General features: G+C 36.1%; 1 protein-coding gene across 3 annotated transcripts in view; it reads left to right on the top strand.

The window, feature by feature from the left end:
* The window catches only part of ZCCHC7 (zinc finger CCHC-type containing 7), a 116,976-nt gene that overhangs the window by 87,267 nt on the left and 10,277 nt on the right, over positions 1 to 19,432 (top strand). For all 3 annotated transcript variants that reach the window (XM_035567617.2, XM_050716569.1, XM_050716568.1), the window contains one exon: positions 6,257 to 6,292. In XM_035567617.2, the coding sequence (XP_035423510.1) occupies positions 6,257 to 6,292 (36 nt within the window). The remainder of the gene's footprint in view (positions 1 to 6,256; positions 6,293 to 19,432) is intronic.

A 19,432-nucleotide genomic window follows, 5' to 3' on the forward strand; every position in this document is an offset into this window, starting at 1 on the left:
TGGGCTCTGAGCTCACCACTACCATTCAGGACTCAATTTTAGACTTAGAAGATACGATTCCAAAAATAGGATCACTTCATTGTTCAGAAGGTGTGAAAAAAAGCTGATGGAATACTAGGAATCACCAGGGAAGCAGTGAAGAACTAGGTGCAGGTTTGATCCCTTTCTTCTGCACCCTTCAGCACAGCTACATCTCTTTAGCCTGGGAGAGAGATGGCAAAGGGAAGGATCTGTAAAGACCTTCAAAAGCCTCTGTGATGGGAGACAGTGGTTAGGGATCAGTTGTTCATTGTTTATTCCTGTACAAGAATTAGGGGCATCTGATGAAGGCAGTAGGAGTCATGTTCAGAAAAGACAGAAGGAGGTGACTCTTCATGCAGTAGGTAAAAGACCTGTGAGGCTCCTTACTAAGGGATGTAATAGATGATGAAGTCTGCTCAGGCGCCAGAGGACACTGAACCAATTGATGGAAGAACAACTCATTGAAGGTTATTGAATACATAAGAAACTGTATTCAGCTTGGGAAGTCACTGAGCTAGAAACAGCTGAATGTGGAAGAGTACTAGGGAAAGGAATCAGGCTTGCCTTGTTTTTAAGCTCAATGAGACGTGGGCTTATGGCCACAGTTAAGAGACAACGGGCAGGTGATCTGATGCAGTGTAGTCCTTACTCATTTCAGACGGTAAACTGATTGTAATAACAGATGCATATATCTGTGCCTCTGTTAATTACATTCTTTAAAGAATTATGAGTCCTCTCCATGGGGCAATTTATCAAAAATCCAAGTGATGTACAAAGCCCAGTCAGTGCCCCTGTTCAGTATCAGTCTTCCCATTGTGATGTCTATGGTTCCCGTAGGAACTAAGGTCAGACTACAAGTTCTGTTCAGAACCTGGGGCTAAATGTGTCCAATGTTCTCCAGAGTTCTCCAAAATACTCTGAAAACTGTAGTGCCGCCTTCACAGAGCAGATCTTGAGTTGTTATCAAATTCTTTGGACAATCCAAAAAGTCTTTAATCTGTCCTTCCCAGAAAGACCACTCACTTTTACTGTGACACAAAGGATGCAGAACAATCTACCATGCACGCTCTGTTTCAGAGTGACACTCTCCACAGCCATGCTTTTGTCAAGAAGAGAATATGAGGCAAGTCAAGGTACTTCATATAGTTTGATTTGAAAATGGTCAAAGTTATTTAAAACTTCAGGGTAATACATTTGTTACCAGTAACTTTCCCCGAGACAACTCTGATAATTTATAGGCTCATCTTAGATTCTGAGTCGTATTGGAAAAGCTAAACCTGGTGTGCTTTCATCAGGAAAGTCATCACAGAAGCATGTAGCAGAGCTGTTCAGATGTTTTGAGTGCTGCTCTGTTTGACCATATGCTGCTCCAGCTATGAAGATGCATATGTCTCTTATGCAATGTTACTACCTTGTCTTGCATATCTGTGCATACAAATACATGTCTGTATGTATATATTTGAGGGGTACATATATGTATGTACAGTTATGCTTATACACGTGTGCTGTAAACATCCTCTGTTTTGCAAGTTTGGTGGCAGTTCAGATGGATGTCATGAGGCTTGTGCTCTACAGTCTTGTGTGCCAGCTGCATGGGTGGGAAGAGAAGTTCATAAACAGGATGGTGTGGCAGGAAGGAGGCAAAAATGGTAGGCATAACATTGTTTCCTCAAACACTTACGAAAAAACAGCATACAGATTCACAGTGGGCTGCCTGGGCTCACTGTTGGAGCTAGCGGGCAGCAGTGCCCTGGTCTCCTGCATTCTTTAGCTGTGCTGTGGCTGCTGGCTCCGTCTGTTTGTGCATATCTGCACACTTCAAACACGCTCTGGAAGCAGTGCTTCTGCCCAAAAAACAGGTGTGTACCTCAGTTGGGAACTTCACTTATCTTTCTTTAAATATCCTTTTCTGGCTGTTTAAGCCACAGTCAGAATGTTTTCTCACAGATGATTTCCTTCAGCCTTCACTGCTATCAAAGTGCATACTGGTGGTTACCACTGGTGCTGTGCCATTGTCGGCAGGGCTGGTTGTGGCTCTGCACGGGCTGGACCTTATCAAGGGTGTGCTCATGACGTTTCGGCCAGGGGCTTTCCCACCAGTGGTGCTGCATAGCTTCCACCCTTCTTCTCTACCCTTCTGTTGGGCATTGTGGGAGAAAGCAGCAATTTTGTCATTTTTTCCTCACGATCTTATTCCCCAGCAGCAATCCCTTTATTTCTTGCCTGCCCCAAGTCAATTTCTGTCTAATCGTAAGCATAAGTAAACATTACCAGGAGTCTTTGTAATCCCGGTGGTTAAACACCTCAGTTCTGCTTGCAGCACTGGGAGTGGTGGCCGTGTGAGGCTTAGCTTATGGGGAAAGGGTGTTGACATCTGTTTGTGCAAGAGTGTTTCTGGAGTGATGCATTGTGTATTTTTCGTGGTTGTTCCCATGCGGAGGTGATGAAAAGTGTGTGTTTTGGCAAATCTTTTGTCTTATTGTGGTCGCTTACAGCGGGGCAGCTCCTAGCAGCCGCTGCTTTGACAAAGCACCAGAGGATTCTGTTAAAAAGTTGTGTTTAGTAATTGTAGTCGTCGTGTCAGACCATAACTGACTTGGAGCTGAAGGATTTTTGCGAGATGAGTAGCTGTGCCAGCAGGGACCCAAGTCTCCTGGGCCAGCCGCGCTCTCATTAAGATTTGCCGCTAGCCGTGGCGGTGTTCGGCAAGTATGTGACGTGCATGCTGTTATTGTATGCTTGGCTTGTCAGCCTGCAGCTTTCTGACACTCACTTATGTCACTCTTTATTCAGAGAGGAAGAAGCTTTTGATAATTTGACAAGACAAGCTCTTAAACGATCTAGGTCATGGCCTTCACTGTCTGTGATTGTGAACATATTTCCTGAAAGCCCTGTCACTCATCACAGCTACATTTTCTCCCGGGGAGCCATAGGCCCGTCCCGGTCTCCTGTCAGCGCGTGCATTTTGGTTATTCATACGCCAAATACAGTGGTGGGGTTTTTCCTCCACATTTGCGAATGCTGGCGTGTTAGTGAGGCTAATCCTTCCCGCGCGGCGCTCCCAGCAGGGCCGCCGTCCAGCGCCCGGCGCACCCGGCAGACGACTGGCCAAGGGGAGCGGAAAGGAGGAAAGGCCGCTTAGCGCTGTTTTTGTGTTTGCTCACTGTTGTGGAAATATGAGAACTGGTGGCAAGGGCCTTGTCTATTGAGCACTTGAGTCCTGGTCTGCTGTCAGGGGCTGTTTCAGATTGAGTGTTTTATTTTCTTTGATGTTCACATTTGAGAATAGGGAAGTGGGAATTAAACAACAGATGCATTAAGCCGTTGTTCTGGTAAAACAATAATTAGCACCTGATAAAATTCAATACGGGTCAAAATGCACAGTATCTAGTCTTGATTGATCTGGTGTGGCAAACTGAGTTGGTTTGTGTTTGGATATGAATAATAACCATTCCAAATTAATCAAATGCGGTTACAACAGAAATGGCATTATTTTTGAAAAATTAATTGTGCAGAACTTGTGCAGAAAAAGGTGTCCAGATTTACCTAAAGATATTGAAAAGCATCCTTTGTATATGTTTTCTGCGGCTGTAAAGTGGTGGCACTGCTTTTAAGAATAGTCAACTCTTGTGTTCTTACATCTAAATGCTAGTAAGGTCAGACCACTGGGGCAGGAAATAAATGCAATTTTATTTTAATGTAGTTCATCACACTGCCATCGTGCTTGTATACCACGAGGGCTTTTCTTTAAATGAGGGCCATTCATGGCTAAGTACTTTTAAATAAATAAAAATCACAGCTTTGGTTGCTGCTGTATTTGGTTATTCTTTCTTCCACAGCAGGCCATGTTTTTTTCATTTCAGAAGCCAGTATTCAATAGTAATTCTTAATTATATTTTTTGTTGTTCTATGATAAAAGATGTAGACAGTCATTCTGAGCTGATGCAAGGTAATAAGACTCTAAGCTAAAAGCATCATTTTTAAAAGGCCGTTCTTTAGCATCTGATTTAGCCTATTGTATTCAACTTCTGACTTTTCGTAAGTGATCATTGTGATGATGTATTATATTGAATCACCATCTGAATGAAGAAAGAGGCTTGGCGAATTTTCCTTTACCTTCTTCCTATCTCCCTTAAGTTTTCCCACAGCCTTGAAGCACACTTGATGATGATAATAAAACTTACCTCTAGATAGCATTGCTAAGTGGTTGCGATTGTTCCTCTTGCAGAGTTTTGTTAAGAGCTGTGCCAATTGTAGATTCCCACTTTTGAGTTTCAGATTTTCACTCTAAATGATGTCTTTGTATCCAGGGAAGAAAAAAAAATATATATATATATATTTCAAAATATCAAGTAATGTTTTTTATTATTAAATAGCTGCTGTGTAAGTAAAGGTCATATCACAGAGTGGCATTTTGTCAGTATATGACAACTCATTGATTGCAATTTTTCAACCATATTAGTCTGGGGACACTGTGGTAATCGAAAACTACCCAGAACTAATGTATAAATAACTGCTTGCAACCCCTGTGCTAAACCAGCAAAAGTCTCATGTACGGTTGAAGCTTTATATAGTTTTGAGGAAAAAACTAATATCTTTGATATGATATTTTTATCAGGTAGAGAATGTTTATATATTGCATCTCAAAATCCTGTGCAAGAGGAAAATCCTTTTGTTTGCATCTGAAAATAGCTTGAATGTGTTCAAACTGTCAAATATTGTAGTGTTTTCCTCTGTTAGAAATGTGATGTACTTCACACATTTTCTTTATAGAAATATTAATATAAAACTCAAATATTTACGTGAACTATTTGAGTAAGATGAGAAATATTGAACCATTACACAGAACAGATTGTAAATTTTTCTCCAGAAAATTGTGTTGCTGACAGAATGAATAATAAATAATATAATTTCCATCACATCTGCGAAAAACTTACTGAATGTGACATAGGGTGACTGTCAAAAACTTGTGTTATTTTGTGAGAGATTCGATGGCTAATGTTGATTGTTGTGTATTGTTGCTGTTTTTGCTTTTTTAATTAACATGCTTTGTCAGAATAAAAGAAGGCAAGAGTTTAGTCATGAGAAAAAAAATATTCAAAATCTAAATAAATGTTACTAGTACTAGTTTACAAGTAGTCATGAGACTTCAATGTTTGAAATTATAGCTACAGCATATTACGGAGAAGCCATGGAATAACTAATATTTCTTCTTAAAATACTGAAAATTGAGATTGACAAACCAAATCGATAATTGTTCAAATGATTAAGAAGCTATTTTAATAGAAGGGTGAATGTTTTAAACAAAAGTAAAAGACCTCCACTGAAGTAGCTATGTACACACTCTTAAACAACTAAAATGGCTAACAGACAAAGTGGCAGTGTTTCTTTAGCTGTTTGTGACTTGAGGAGGATAGAAGAAAACAGAAGAAAAAATTTTGTAAAAATATCGAGAACCAGTGAGAAATTACCCCGTGTCATTGATCACTAACACATTCTTATTTTGTTTAGAGAAGAAAATTCACATTCATTTTCCTCTTTCCTGTTTCTTATGTATTCCGTAGGTCCATTGTCTAATTGCAGTGATTGAGAATCTACTCTGTAAAAAAATTTACAATGGGCTGTCCTTACAAGTTTGTTTGCAAGACTTGCAAGTTATTTAAAAATAATAAAAAAAAGCAAGCAAGACATTGTAAAAATTGAAACATTAAAGCAATCTGCTATGCTTCTTGTTTACAACTCATCTGACATTAGGCTACTGAGGATTATTACATGTAACAATTATGTTTTGATTAGGATAGAGATATGTACAAAAATACTAAAATATTTTTATTTCTACATAAAAGGAAAGTACCATGTGATTTAATTTCCAAAACACTGTATAAATTTTAAAAGGCAGAAAATTTTAAATATCAATTAATTTGTGTTTCTTTTACAGTATTAATACTTATTATAGTTAAGAGCATGCTACTCTCCCAAACTTCTAACCTTCAGAGAAGAAGGGGAGAGAGAAAACTGTTACTGGCTTTCTGACAATGGCAGGGAGTGTGTTAAACCAGTGTAAAATTCAATTAAACTGTCTAGCCAGGTTTTTGAAGCTGAAATGCAGACCCTTTCAGTTAAGCTTCTTATTTTCCTGTGACCGACACCGGTGGATACTGTGTTATGCCAAAACCAACAGGCTGTAAAGCACCTTGTTTCATGCTCCTAGCTGATCAATATTTTTATTTTCCAGGCTTGCCCAGAAATATGGAGGCAGTATCACCTAACAGTAAGTAGAAACACCTTTTTTATTTTCTTCTACACCCAACCTATTTACTCTTCTGTGAACTGCTGACCATAAAATATAGACAAGCATCTTCTGCAAGAAGATAATAAACATCTGAAGAGTTTTTGAACTGAAGAATGCAATGAAACACTGACAGTATTTTTTAAACATCTTTAGAACTTCTGATTTTGTTTTTATACTGTAATCATTAAATGAGTGTCTTGTAGTACTCTCTCCTCTCAATGACTACATTTACACATATAAAGAGAGTTAAATTTTAAGTTGAGGTGCATAGCAGAAGCAATAATCCCATCTCAGATGTCCCAAATTCTGGTAATTAATCGCCATAAATGACAAAGCTCTGTTTTTAAAGGAATAAAATAAATCTCAGCTGAAGAGAGATGTTAATTTGAGAAATACACATTATAAGCTTTTGTAGATGATTTCCAATTGCCAAGAATATAGCTATCCTTCTGTGACATGTATGAGTTGATCTTTAATCATTTAAGCAAAACAAAAAACAAAAAAAAACTTTTTGAACTGTAGCGGTGTGTTACTTAAGGGTTTTCCTCCTATGTAAAAGAGAGACAAAAATAAAACAAAATGCTTACAAATGTGGCTAATATTTAAGCCTGGGACACTATTTAACTGGTTAAAACAGTATTTAAAGGATTGGTATCACAAATGTTGAATACATTAATTTAGAAAACTTCTATATATAAAACTACCTTTAAATACTAGGATATTTGCTGTTCGTCTGAATCTTTGCTGTCACTGCTGTCCAGATCTAGCTCTTACTATTTACCTGTTATATATTATTAATCACTGTTGTCCATTCAGGATAAAGTAGGAAAGTTTGTTCAGTACTTTTCTTTACGGGTGTTTGGTGTGCATATTTTCTTATGAGCAATAAATGTGGCATGTGTTTTATAATTTGTTGCCTCCACCACTTCATAATAGTGGAATGCTCTTTTTTTTCTTTTTGATTTTGCTAAAATTAGGGAAAAAACTGTGCTGACAACCTCTTGCTTTTCTTTTCTATGTAATCATTTTAAAACAAAGATCAGCATTGGAAATCCTCCACTCTCTCTGAGTACTTGTAAACAGAACTGAGATAGTGATTTTTTTAAAAGAGTTTAGGAATAGGTGCATTTACTGAATATTTCTGCTTGTATTTTTTAAATTGCATGAAGCAAGAAGGTAAACACTTTCATTATATTTTTTAATGGTGCATATAAAAATATTTCTGAAATGTTTATGATATCTGGAGCCTAGTAACCACATATGTATATTAGGTACTGCAATGTGATGGGTTCTGTTTTTACTGAGGTATTAAATTTCATTTTATTTTACTCTTGCTTGCCATTGAAGATTCCTCAACAAGCCAGTGGTGATCAGTACTTCAAAAATATTTATTTTTGTAGAAATTACAGAGGAGCTAAAAACTGTCCAAGTTTTTGCTATGGGAACATTTGAGGTAGCTGAGGTAGAAAATTTTAGCTGAGAATTTTGTAGAAAGTGTTCTGAGTACTTTACCGTGTATAAAAGTAAAAGCATTTGTCCAAGAGCTCTTGTAGGAAAATAAAATAGTTACAGAGTATATTATTAACAGTCCCGTTTAGAAATTATTAGTGCTATTTAGAGACATATTGAAATGTAGTCAAATATGGACACACAGAGATAAATAGGCTTGGAGTCGGACACTAGCTACTGATAAATATTTTTGTGTTTTCCAGTAGACTGCAAGTTGTCTGTAGATAATCCAGACTTATGATACTTTGCACTTCTCCATTTTATGCATGGGAAGAGCCATTGTGACTCATTTAAAGTTACATTAATAGTCAGATTAAGAATGAAATTTTCAAAATCTATGTGGTAGAAGACATGCTTGATATTTTTAAATTAGGTTATACCTTAAGATAATGTAATATCTGAGTTGTTTAAATGTAGGAGGCCCAACTTTTATTTTTCTGTTTAAAATATTCTTTTGCACCCACAGCAGAAAGGACCTAAATAGTTTTCTTGAAAGAATTAAAACTTCTTTAATAGAATAATGTGTATTATGTATTTTTGTAAAGAATTATAAGTAAAAAGTAGAGGTTTTTTACTCCCATATCATCACATTTGTATTTCAGTATAGAAATTAGATTATAATTTCCCTAGTTTAGAATAAATACTTCTGTACAAAAAGGATAAATGTTTAAAGAAAAATAACACAAGTTACAAGTTACAAGTTGAAGTACTGTTGTGGTTGTTACTGTGCTCTAGAAACTGCCTGGTTATTAGCAAACAAACAGAAGCTACGGGGGGGGTTCCTAAGCTTTAGCCATTGATTTAAACTGATTTTGGTAAATTGATCATGAGTGTCACACATACAGGTAAATGTGTGCACAAATAAAACAAGGTATTCCAATTTTCAATAAAAGAATACTTTTATAATGTTACTTACAGAGAGCCATTACAAAATTTGTCTAAATGCTTTGCATTGTGTATTTGTCGTTAATTACTGTGAATGTTTGTTAAAAAACAGACAGTCTCATACCTTTCTCTTTCGTGAAGCTTTTGGTGATTTTATTCATTATCTGGGTCTTTCCTAAGAGATGGACTGCCATCTATTGACTTATTGTAGCCCCTGCACAGGAATGTGGATTGACTAGAACAATGACTAAATAATAAATCCATTCTGCTGTTATGGATGGTGGTAGGTTTTTGTTTACATTAGCTGTGGTGACAAATTTTGGCACATTACAAACAACTTGTTATATGGGCAGAAATGTCACATTCTAACCAAAATAGACTGGCAATGCAAGAAATCTTATGAGCAATTGAAATGGCAAAAAGGATTATTAGTGAAATATTTTAATTTGCCCTTTGATAGAAGAAAAGATTATCACATTGTATTCAATGAAGCTTAAATTTAAAGGCTCTGTGATAATCAAAGCTTTATAACTGGATGAGGTTAGTTTCTTTAAACTTGTTCTTTCAACTCTTTTAAGTAAAATTATTCTGTAAAAAAAAAAAGAAAGCAGAACAATCCAATTCCTACTTTAGTTTAAAATAATATTTAATAACCTCTTTAAGATGGTGATGAAAAACTTTTGCAAATCGTTCTCATTTTGCCTGATCTCTGTATATTTCTCCTATGTCAGAATAGGGAAATTACATTTGTCAAAACATATTTTAAGCTTTTCTTTATATAGGTATCTGTTTATTTATCTGCAATAGATAGGTCAGTTTTGATACCAGCTTACGTTTATCAAAGAGGCTAGTATCAATTCAAATAATAACAGAAGGACTTAGTTTGCAGATCAAGGATAAACAGTTTTGATCATGGCTTACTGCAGTGTAAATAATAATAAGTGTAATTTTTTCACTATCGGGGCATTTGAAGGTCTCATAAAGCTCTTTGTTGTAGATTATTAGGAAACTTAGTGTATAACTTAATTGTTCTACATGCCAGCTACTCCACGAACCCAGAGAAATGTGGTCTTCGCTCCAAAGATCATGCCATTACATCACTTTTTCCCACATCTTAAGGATATAGGGGGTGCTTTTTCATCCTCAGAATGTTTGGCTCTTTTTATTTTTCCTTTTCTTGTTCTTTCGGATTTTTCCACAAAAGGTAGAAGCTTTTATTAAATATTCTGTACTCAAGTGGAAACCAGTTTATAGCCATGCATTTACAGAGAAAGGAGTCAGGGGAAATACTTCTGAGATTAAGGCACCATACAATTTTCATTTGTTCTGTTCAGTTTTGCAGTGTATACTTAAAAAAACTACCATCAATAACAACAAAAAAAACGATAGCATCCCTCTGCGTTTAACTTGGTATCTGGTCGTGTAACTGTGTTTCCTGTGGCAGCTCCCATTTTAAGTAAATCTTAGCATGTTGGAGGGAAAGAATAAGCCTGCCGTAGCCCAGGCTTAGACATTCATTGCGGAGTCTGCGGCTGTTAATTTTATGAGAGAAAGCCTTTTTCCGTTTCTGAAAAATGTCCTTCTAAATGTACGAACTAGATTAAATATTAACCACATATAGCTTTGGAGAAATAGCAGGATCCAGAGCTGATATTTGGTGGGAGCATCACTTAATGGAAGAAAGTTTGTTTACGTACTGTACTTGTGGACAAGACCTTGGGTCCAGACCAACCCCCCTTCTGAAGCTCAGCCGATGGTTTACTGCTGGTTACCTCATGGCACTGATGAAAGATGTTTTGTAAACACTCTCATTTCAGCCCAAGAAATTACATCACTGGAAAAAAAATTTCCAGCACATAGCGAGCCATGTTTTGCTCAAGGCGTGAAGCTGCACTGTGTGCGTTCTTTCATGTGAGCCTGGCTGAAGCAAAGCTCAAACCCTTCCTGCATGGTGGCAGCTGATAGCGGTACTGAGAGAACATGCAAATGGACACCTCAATATTTTGAGATAAAACAAAATATGCACTGCCTGTACATAGATCTCCCTGCGTTTGCTATCCTGCTTAATTGTTCAGAGGGGCTAATGGTATACAAAAATGAACATAGCAAGGCCAGCTCGGGAACAAAATGTGGATACAATAATCAAATAGGAATTAATATGGCAACTATTAGTATCATCTTCAGAAAATATATGCAGAGTAATGAAATTCTGTCCCCAAAATGGACAGTGCACAATTTTTGTTTTTTAATTTGTTTGTCAGTATACACGCATATGTTAAAAAGCATATTCTGCTTGGACTAGGTGGTTTCCTTCTGCAGAGATTGCTCATGTTTAATAACCTCTTCTCCCCTTGTACAGCTCTGGCAGTAAGGACTCCTTCCCCCATCCCCTGTCTTCACTAGTCTCATTTATATTAAAGCTGGTAGATCAAGATGGCCACCAACAGAGTTTTAGAACAACCAGAATTTTTAACTAGCAGAAGCTATCATTTAACATGCTTTTTGACAGTTTGTTAATCTTACTTTTAATCCACTTACATAAAAGAAGGTGAACCAGGAATTGGCTGTTTTGGCCTCTGTGCGTAAAAGACATGAAGGGACAATGAATCTTTTGTGTTTAAATTTTGCGCTCGGATTTCTTTGTGTGCCATTATTAAAATCCCTCATGGCCTGCCACGTTTTTTCTGAAATAAAAATGTAAGCAGGGTTGCTTAAAGTCAATTTGTATCCTTTAAAATGTGGCTTTCATAAAGAAAACATTTTAAATGTTATTCTGGTGCAATATACTGAAGCTTGAGAGATAGAGTGTTTGTTTTCCAGAGAAGCATTGTATGTTTTGTGCCAGTGAAGGATGGGTTTAGAAGTATTTTCAGGGAGAGATTAAGCTTGACTTGCCCATGTGCAGGGACAGGGCTGCTGCAGTGCCTTTGAACATGGCTGCAGCGACATTTCTTCTGGTCTTTACATGATACAAGGTTGCCAGACCACTAGATTGTCATGTTTATTTTAAATATAATGGATTTCAGCATTTGACAAGTTTCATTCTGGTTGTTTTAAAATAATTCTTATGAATTGTAAATATGCCACCTAGTTTATGCTCTGGACAGTATATTTTCTCATATTTTGGAATTGCACAGCAGGCCCTCATGTCAACACTTCAGTAGCCATTTACAGTGAAGTCAACACAGAATTTCTGGGAATATGAGTTGAGAGTGAGGATATCTATCTCCTCTGAGACTGGGGGAAAATAAGGACACCTGCAACATGAAGGTGTCCCCACTCTTGCCATGGAGAGAAAGGTGACTCCGTGGTTTTTGTGTTGCATGAAAATTTTGTATTTTCTGAGAATTCATGGTTCCCTTTTTAGCCAGGAAAGGAGGTGGAACAGATCTTTAATACACAGTTAACAGGTATTTTGTTTTTAAATTATATGCAGGCATTGTTCAAGGCTTAGCCCCCTGTTGTTTTTGCAAGTGCTGTTCTGAGATAGATGCTTTGTAAATGTCTGCCTGCACTTCACAGTTGTTCTGGTGGAAATAAGTATGCTAGAGGTGGTTTGGTATTCTATCTAAAGGGTCTCTTGGATTTCATTTTATGTTGTTTTTATTTTTCCCTACTACTTATAAATTGTCCCACATTATTGTTCTCTTTCAAGATTCATATATTTTTGAGGATGTCAGAAAACTAAACCTAAAATTTGTTTTTATTGAAAGAAAATGTATTTCACAAAAAAAAAAGTAATCTTTCTGATAGCTTTTATGACACACCGGGAAAAAAAAAAAAAAGGCTTTCAGGTTCTGAAATAACTTATTTTGAGCAAATCCTATTCTGTAGCTTTCAGTACGGAATATTATTAGACAGAGTTCTTTCCTTTTTTTTTTCCTTAAGACTTTATTTAAAATAATACAGAAAAATCAAGTAGCTTCAATATCTTTATACAAACATACACTGTCTACAAAAAATTCTGCTTAGAGTTTGTCTTTTCAGGAAATACTGTGTTTTACCTAATGCGTCTAGCCACTTACAAGTACTGAATAATGGGGAATGGTGTCGGGATGAGGGTGTTGATTAACTTGAATTAGAAAGTTCAAACTGATTATCTGTTAAATGCCAGCATGCCTTTGCACTTGCATTTTCTTTCATGGGAAAGAGTTACAGTTTTTTGGTACTTCCTTATTAGGGAGGACAGATCCTTAACTGATACCTCTTTGTTTTTACATCACAGAATTGTAGGAGCTACCCCAGCTCAGCATCTGGCTCTTACTACACTAGAACAGAAAGCTGAAATGACTCTTATGAATTCCAGACTCCGGCACGGACCTGAGAGGCTGTTTTGGATGGACTGTATAATCCTCCAGCAGCACAGTAATCAGCTGTCACTTACCTTAATCATTTAAGCATGGTAGAAAGCACGCCTGCTTTCTCTAACATTTTATCTGTCTCATGCTCTTCCCCATCTGCCTCCCCAGAAAATAAAATAAAAGGTGCTTTTAAATTGAGGGTTAAAGACTGATTACATCTTGACCAGAAATTGCATTTTGATATATTTCTGGAAACAGTCTGGGATTTGGGGAAAATAGAAAGCCTGGCTGACTGAACCAAATAATTTCCATTGCTCTGATTTTGGGGTTCCAAATAACCTCTTCAAACTGTTTGATAAGTAGCATCTCCCCGAGGATCCCTAACTTCAATATGCACATGATAGTAATTTAAGGAACTCAGTTTTCTGCAAAATGGTATGTTTTGACCCTGTCTTTAACTGGGAAAAGGAGAAGAGAAGCAGTTGGAAATTAAAAGCTTTATATATTGTAATAGTTTGAATATATAAATATGTGGTTAACTAACCTGTGAGTGCCTAGGAAGTTATTTGTGCAGTATGCAGCATTTTTCAGATGCTATGCCAGCAATCCTGGTAGTAAAATGAGCTCATGACTGGAAAAAGACTGGGGAGAGCTGCCTCCCACCCCTACTAACTTGTTGGCAGGGATTGGTCTATTCTCTACATATAAACTACTGTCTACTTTCTTTGCCCAACATACATTACTTTTGTGATACACCAAAATTCTTGGATAAGTAGTAACTTAAACAGAAAACAGGGCAATCATGGTGAGATTCATAGCTGAAATGTTTCCCTAACATACATATCTGCACTTCTTTTAAGTGAAAGGATTAACTTGATCTTTTTATTAATGTTTGCAGGTTTAGTAAACATTTTCTTCTCTCATCCTTTAATTTGAGAAAGCGAACTTCTACAATCATTTAAGTAATTTTTGTTATTTCAAGTATTAACAATCTAAATAAGGAAACTAACAGTTTTCAAGCTGAAATCAGATTTGTGATGCATTTTAGACACAGGCTTCTAGTTGAGAAAAAAAATCAGTACTTTATGACTTTTCTGCAGTAAGTTTTGTTTGTAAATATTCATATTAAAGTTCCTACATTCCTGAAAATTATTTTTCTGACCTTGACATGAAGGTGTTTTTTCTCAGTTTTGTTAGAACTTAGAGTTAGTTTTTTTAAATTCCATAGTAAACCAATAATTATGTGATTTATCAGATATGTTAAAATATATAGGAATTATACTTTTATGTAGTTAATATAAAATTTATTTTTCTGCACTTTTCTGTTGCAAAGTGGAAAAAGTGTAAAATGGCACTAGAGCATAAATATCTCTCAACTGTTTACACATATTTTGTAACCATGAATGATACTTTGCTTGTCACATCTCTACTCAATAGCTGTTCGTAAATTACATGCTTTAGAAGTACTGAAGCTGTTGCATGTTATCATACAAATACTTTGCATTTTAAAATCTTACAGGTGTTTAGCACTGACAGTCTATTTAGCTCTGCTATGGCAGAAGCGTATGCAACTGTCCATGTTCTCTGCCAGAACTGCTAGTTCATCTTGTCAATGATCCATGTATTAGGAACAGCTAAGAGCTCGTGTTAGACTGTAACTTTCTCAAGTTATGCTTGATCACGTTAATAATCTACGGATTAGGATTCCTTAAAAGTGTTCACTGATTTAATTCTGAGAGGTTCTATCAAGTCAATGATATTAAAATACTTGTTATGTCCTGGCATGTGAATAAAAAAGATACTATCCTAGTGACAGAATTACCCTGTTCCTGTTTTCGTATTTTGGAAACTCAAGCATAAAGGCAGTTAAAAAAAGACCTGTTTAAAGTGATGAGTTGTATAGGTCCTTATGCTATAAGTATGTACTATTTTGCCACCTTACTGGATTAGTGTCAGAGCATTGGGTTATTTGGATAATATATTATCCATAGGTATAAAAAACATAATCCAAAAGCCATGAATATAACTCAATTGGGCACAAATAGTTACTTGTCTTGGCAGCACTTCACATTGAAACAAATTATGACATTGCTGTCATTGGCTGTTCTTTTTTATCTCCAACAAAATTTGATAAACTTTTTCTTGCAGCTTCTTTACTTATGTTACTTTATAGTCTGATCTGCCTCTGACTTGATGAGGCTCCTTTCATTGTTCTATCTGCTGTGGTTCTGCAATATAGACAGCACTAGAGCAATACTACTGTGTATGTCACAGAAGTATTTTGTACAAGTTTTGATTCTCCAGAGATATGAGAGAGGAAAGATTTACAAGAAGAGGTACTATTTTTATAGTACATCAGGTGATACATTTAAAAAAAAAAAAAAAGAAAAAGTCACTGCTAGGTTTCGGAGTCAGCATCAAGTCCAAAAGCTGCTGCTTGTGTCTTTTTTTTTTTTTTTTTTTTTTTGGTGAAACTTAGGGATTCTGTGCCTGTTAGAAGCTCCTCATCATCTAGCTATAAAGAAAATAATTTGTACACATAGGCAATTCCTGTTTCTCTCGACTTTGCAGTTTAATTCTGTTTCTCAGGTGTATTTATAACTTTATTCAGTGTTTTAAAAAATGAATGGTGACTGCCTATGCTTGAACTTACACATGCGCTGAAGGATTTCTCAGGACTGTTTGATAATCCTGAAATACTTTCTGCTTTGAAAGTAACACACTGGATTTGCACATGATATCTAGTTTCTGTTTGAATTCTTCTGATGGCAGATGAGAGCCTATTTAAATTAATTCTGCTTTTCTGATGATGGTATGAGGAGGGAATGAGAGGGAAAGTGACAGCAGTGAGATACTCAAAAGTTGGTTTGTAGGAAACAGCTTTGATCAGTGAGGTATCTGTGTGATGTGAGAGAAGAGAAATCTGAAATTTTGTGATCCATTTTTAGACGCTGTAGACTATTCAGAATGTCCCAAGTCATATAGAAGTAAACAGCCTTATGTAACAGAATCATTTTAAAATGTGCGAGGACATGGAAGAAGCTTTTCTTTGTTAATGGTTATCTATAGCCTATCAGACATTTCTTCAAGGGCATATTCTGGATGATGTCACTTGTTATAAAGCTAGAAAAAAAAATAATTACAGTATTACTGAATATATATGATGCTCTTAAATAGAGAAAACAGGAAAAATTATGAGGAAATAGATGAACATTAAGATGCACAGTTAATATGTTGGTAATGTAAGGAAAATGATTAGTTAAAACTGTCTGTCAATAAATGACATTACAAGTTGAAACCTAGGTGCCAGGAAGTTTAAAGAAAAAAGCTTGGATTATTTATTTAGAGTGTACCCCATTCTAAATAATGGGGTACAAAAACTGACTTCTGATGCACCGCTCTTTCGGAGTCTCATGTGCTCTGGCAGCATTATCTTTCACTTGCTTGTCTTCAATTTAGCTGTGATCAGAAATCACTTCAAAATAATTATTTATTAAAAATGCTTGCCTAAGAGAGTTATTTGAAGTGTGTTACTTCCTCCTTTTTCATCTGATGGTGAAAGATGATTAGTACATGACATAAAGGTTAAAAAGATAGAAAGGAAGCTGTAAATCATTTAGAATGACAGTAAAAATTAAAACCTTGGGCTTTATTGGGTTCCCCAGTGTGTTAACTAATAAATATAACCATGCTTTAGTTCTGTTCATCTTCTGATTTTACCGGCTTTGCAAATGTTTGTGCTCAGATTAATGTAGAAATGTATGTGTAAGTATGCATGTGCTTATTGCCACAACTGTGTGTGTGTGTAGTGTATGCCTGAACACGCCCTCTGTATGCCTATGTCTGAAAGTGTATATATATAAAAAAACTTGGCGAGTCTCGTAATAAACATTCATATAAAATGTGTCCCCATGCATGAGTCTCCTCCTCCTCCTCCCCTGCCTCTTCTCCCTTGCTCCCACCTCCCCCACCCCACTTCAAAGCTTGTGGTCCTTTTTCCATCCTTGTACTAAAAGGTTTCTTTGTAAGCCAGGCCATTTGTCCATCATTGTTTGGGGTCCAAACAGTGGTAAAATACCCTGTCACCGATCCAGAGTGTTGTGAATGGCAGCTTCTCTCCGGACAATTGGCAGTGGTGCCGAGAAATATTCCTGAGAGGATTATTTAACCTTTCAATTTAGGGGGCACAAAGCCTGGCTGATTAATGAACTTTCTGATGGGCGCTGATAAGCGGATCTATTTCTTTATTTCCTCTAAAAGTGATTCCTTCTCCTGTCCCATATTACTATAATCTTAAACATAAAATGTAGCAAATAGATTAAAAAACAGCACTAAAGAGTTTATCTGGCTGGCAAACTGAAGGAGCTAAATTAAAATTGGTAATGAAAGCAGTGGCTGAGCCCTGTATATGTTTTTTAAATGCGCTGTGTATTTTGAAGAGACTTATTCTCTAGCTTGCCTGGTAATGACTGCTTTTGGTGCACAGTCCGGGGCTGGCTTCTGTTATCCCCCCAAAAAAATGAGTTGTGTTATCTGGATGACTGCAGACACATATGCATCCCCCTTTCTCACTGCATGGGCAGACAAGGTCGATAGCATTACAAGGTATTTGTGGCAGTGCTTGTTTCAGTTTTCAGAGCTGCCAGTTTTCAGCCAGATTTGAATTACAAAAGAAGAAGCTGGCATGAAAATTGAAAGGGTTTATCGGCTAGTCTGAAGCCTCATAGCACATTGCTTATTTATGCAGTCCATTTGCACCAGGAAATGTAAAAAGGAAATACATTTTAAAAATAAGGTCATAAAGACCCAGATATGTTTAAGATGGCAAATAAAATATAGATACCTATAATATCTTTCCAGGAAACGATTTCACTTAATGTTGCACATTACTTCAGAGGAGCATTTATGTTACTGTCATAAATTTGTGCATTTGTGTCACTGCATAGATCGTCTCTGGGGATTAAGAAGGAAGTGTTTGCTAACTTACTTTAAAATTAAAATAGAAGAAAGATAGGTTTGTAGTTTGAGAGCTACATCAGAAATAGTTGAAGTTTAATGCACCATCCTATTTAAATAACGTTTTGCATTCCATGTAAAATTAGCCATGGACGAATGGATAGATGCCACCACCTTTGGAGAAAATTGGGATGCCTTTTAAACCATGAAGATTTTGAGGCATTCAGGGATTGTATTGTTGTTATCCTTACTATCTTGCATGTATTCATTTCTCTATGAACTTGAGATTTCTTTATCCATTTTTCAGAAAAGACGTTTTGAATTAATATTTTAGTATATTTTTCTCTGCTCATAAGAGTATCAAAAGATTACATTAATTTCTTTTAAGTATATAGCATTATACTTTTTGTCTTTCCTGTAACATTTTTGCACTGTCAATTGTAGATGCATTTGCATCTACTTAAAATGCATAATGTAAATGTCTTATTTCTGTAGAAAATGACCACTTTAAGGTGCTTGTACTGTGGACTGAACATGTTAAATTCCTCCTTCTGGTAAGGGCTCTGTTTTATCAGACTATGCAATCAGTTATAATAACTTGTCCATTTATTCATAACTTAATGTATTTTATTTACTTTCAAAAAATATGTAAAAGTTTAGTTATATTGCTGTTTTCTTGGTTATTTCACTGTATTTTGTTGATAACTGAAGGGATGGAATGAATGTTATGAAGACGTTCAGTAAGCTCATTTGCAAGGTGTAGTTTGTAGTAAATATACAGGTACAGTTTAAACGGAACAGTTCACTGTTTGGGAGACTTTCACAATTCCTGTTGTAAAAGGAAGGTTTTTTTAGATGACTGATAAAATGAAGAAAAATAAAATTTGTAAATAAATAACTTATTTATAATTGTTTGGACTTCGGGGGTTTACAAGTCAAAACATTAATTCTCTATGTTTCTCATATATTAGCATGCATCAAGCTCAGTATGTTTCTGTCATGAATTTTCATAAGGATTTTTACTACGTAGCATGTGTGGCTTAATGATGCAATCACCTGATAGACTAGGAAAACTCCAAAGGAGACGTTCCGGTCTGTTGTGTACATAATACTTGGTTCAAAAATCTGCCTAATTAAGGAATTACCCAATGGAATGCAAGTCTACTGGGTGCATGACATGGTTAAAGAAAATAACAACAACAAAAAACCTTGTTATAATTACGATATAACATGGTAACATATATTGGCAGTTTTGAACGTAAGGGAATGATCCTAACCTGCTATTGTTTCAGTTAGTATACAAATAGATTACGATAATTTTTAAAGGGAAGATAAATGTATATTTTTCAGTGATAGAGTTGTTTGGACCATTTCCCTGTCCAGCTCTAGCGTACAACCTGCAGTGTCTAATGATTCATTTGATGATCATCTTCCAGTGGCTCAAGAAATTGGTAAAATATCAGTACTA

This window comes from Cygnus atratus, chromosome Z (assembly GCF_013377495.2).
Source record: "Cygnus atratus isolate AKBS03 ecotype Queensland, Australia chromosome Z, CAtr_DNAZoo_HiC_assembly, whole genome shotgun sequence".
Classification (NCBI taxonomy): Eukaryota; Metazoa; Chordata; class Aves; order Anseriformes; family Anatidae; genus Cygnus; species Cygnus atratus.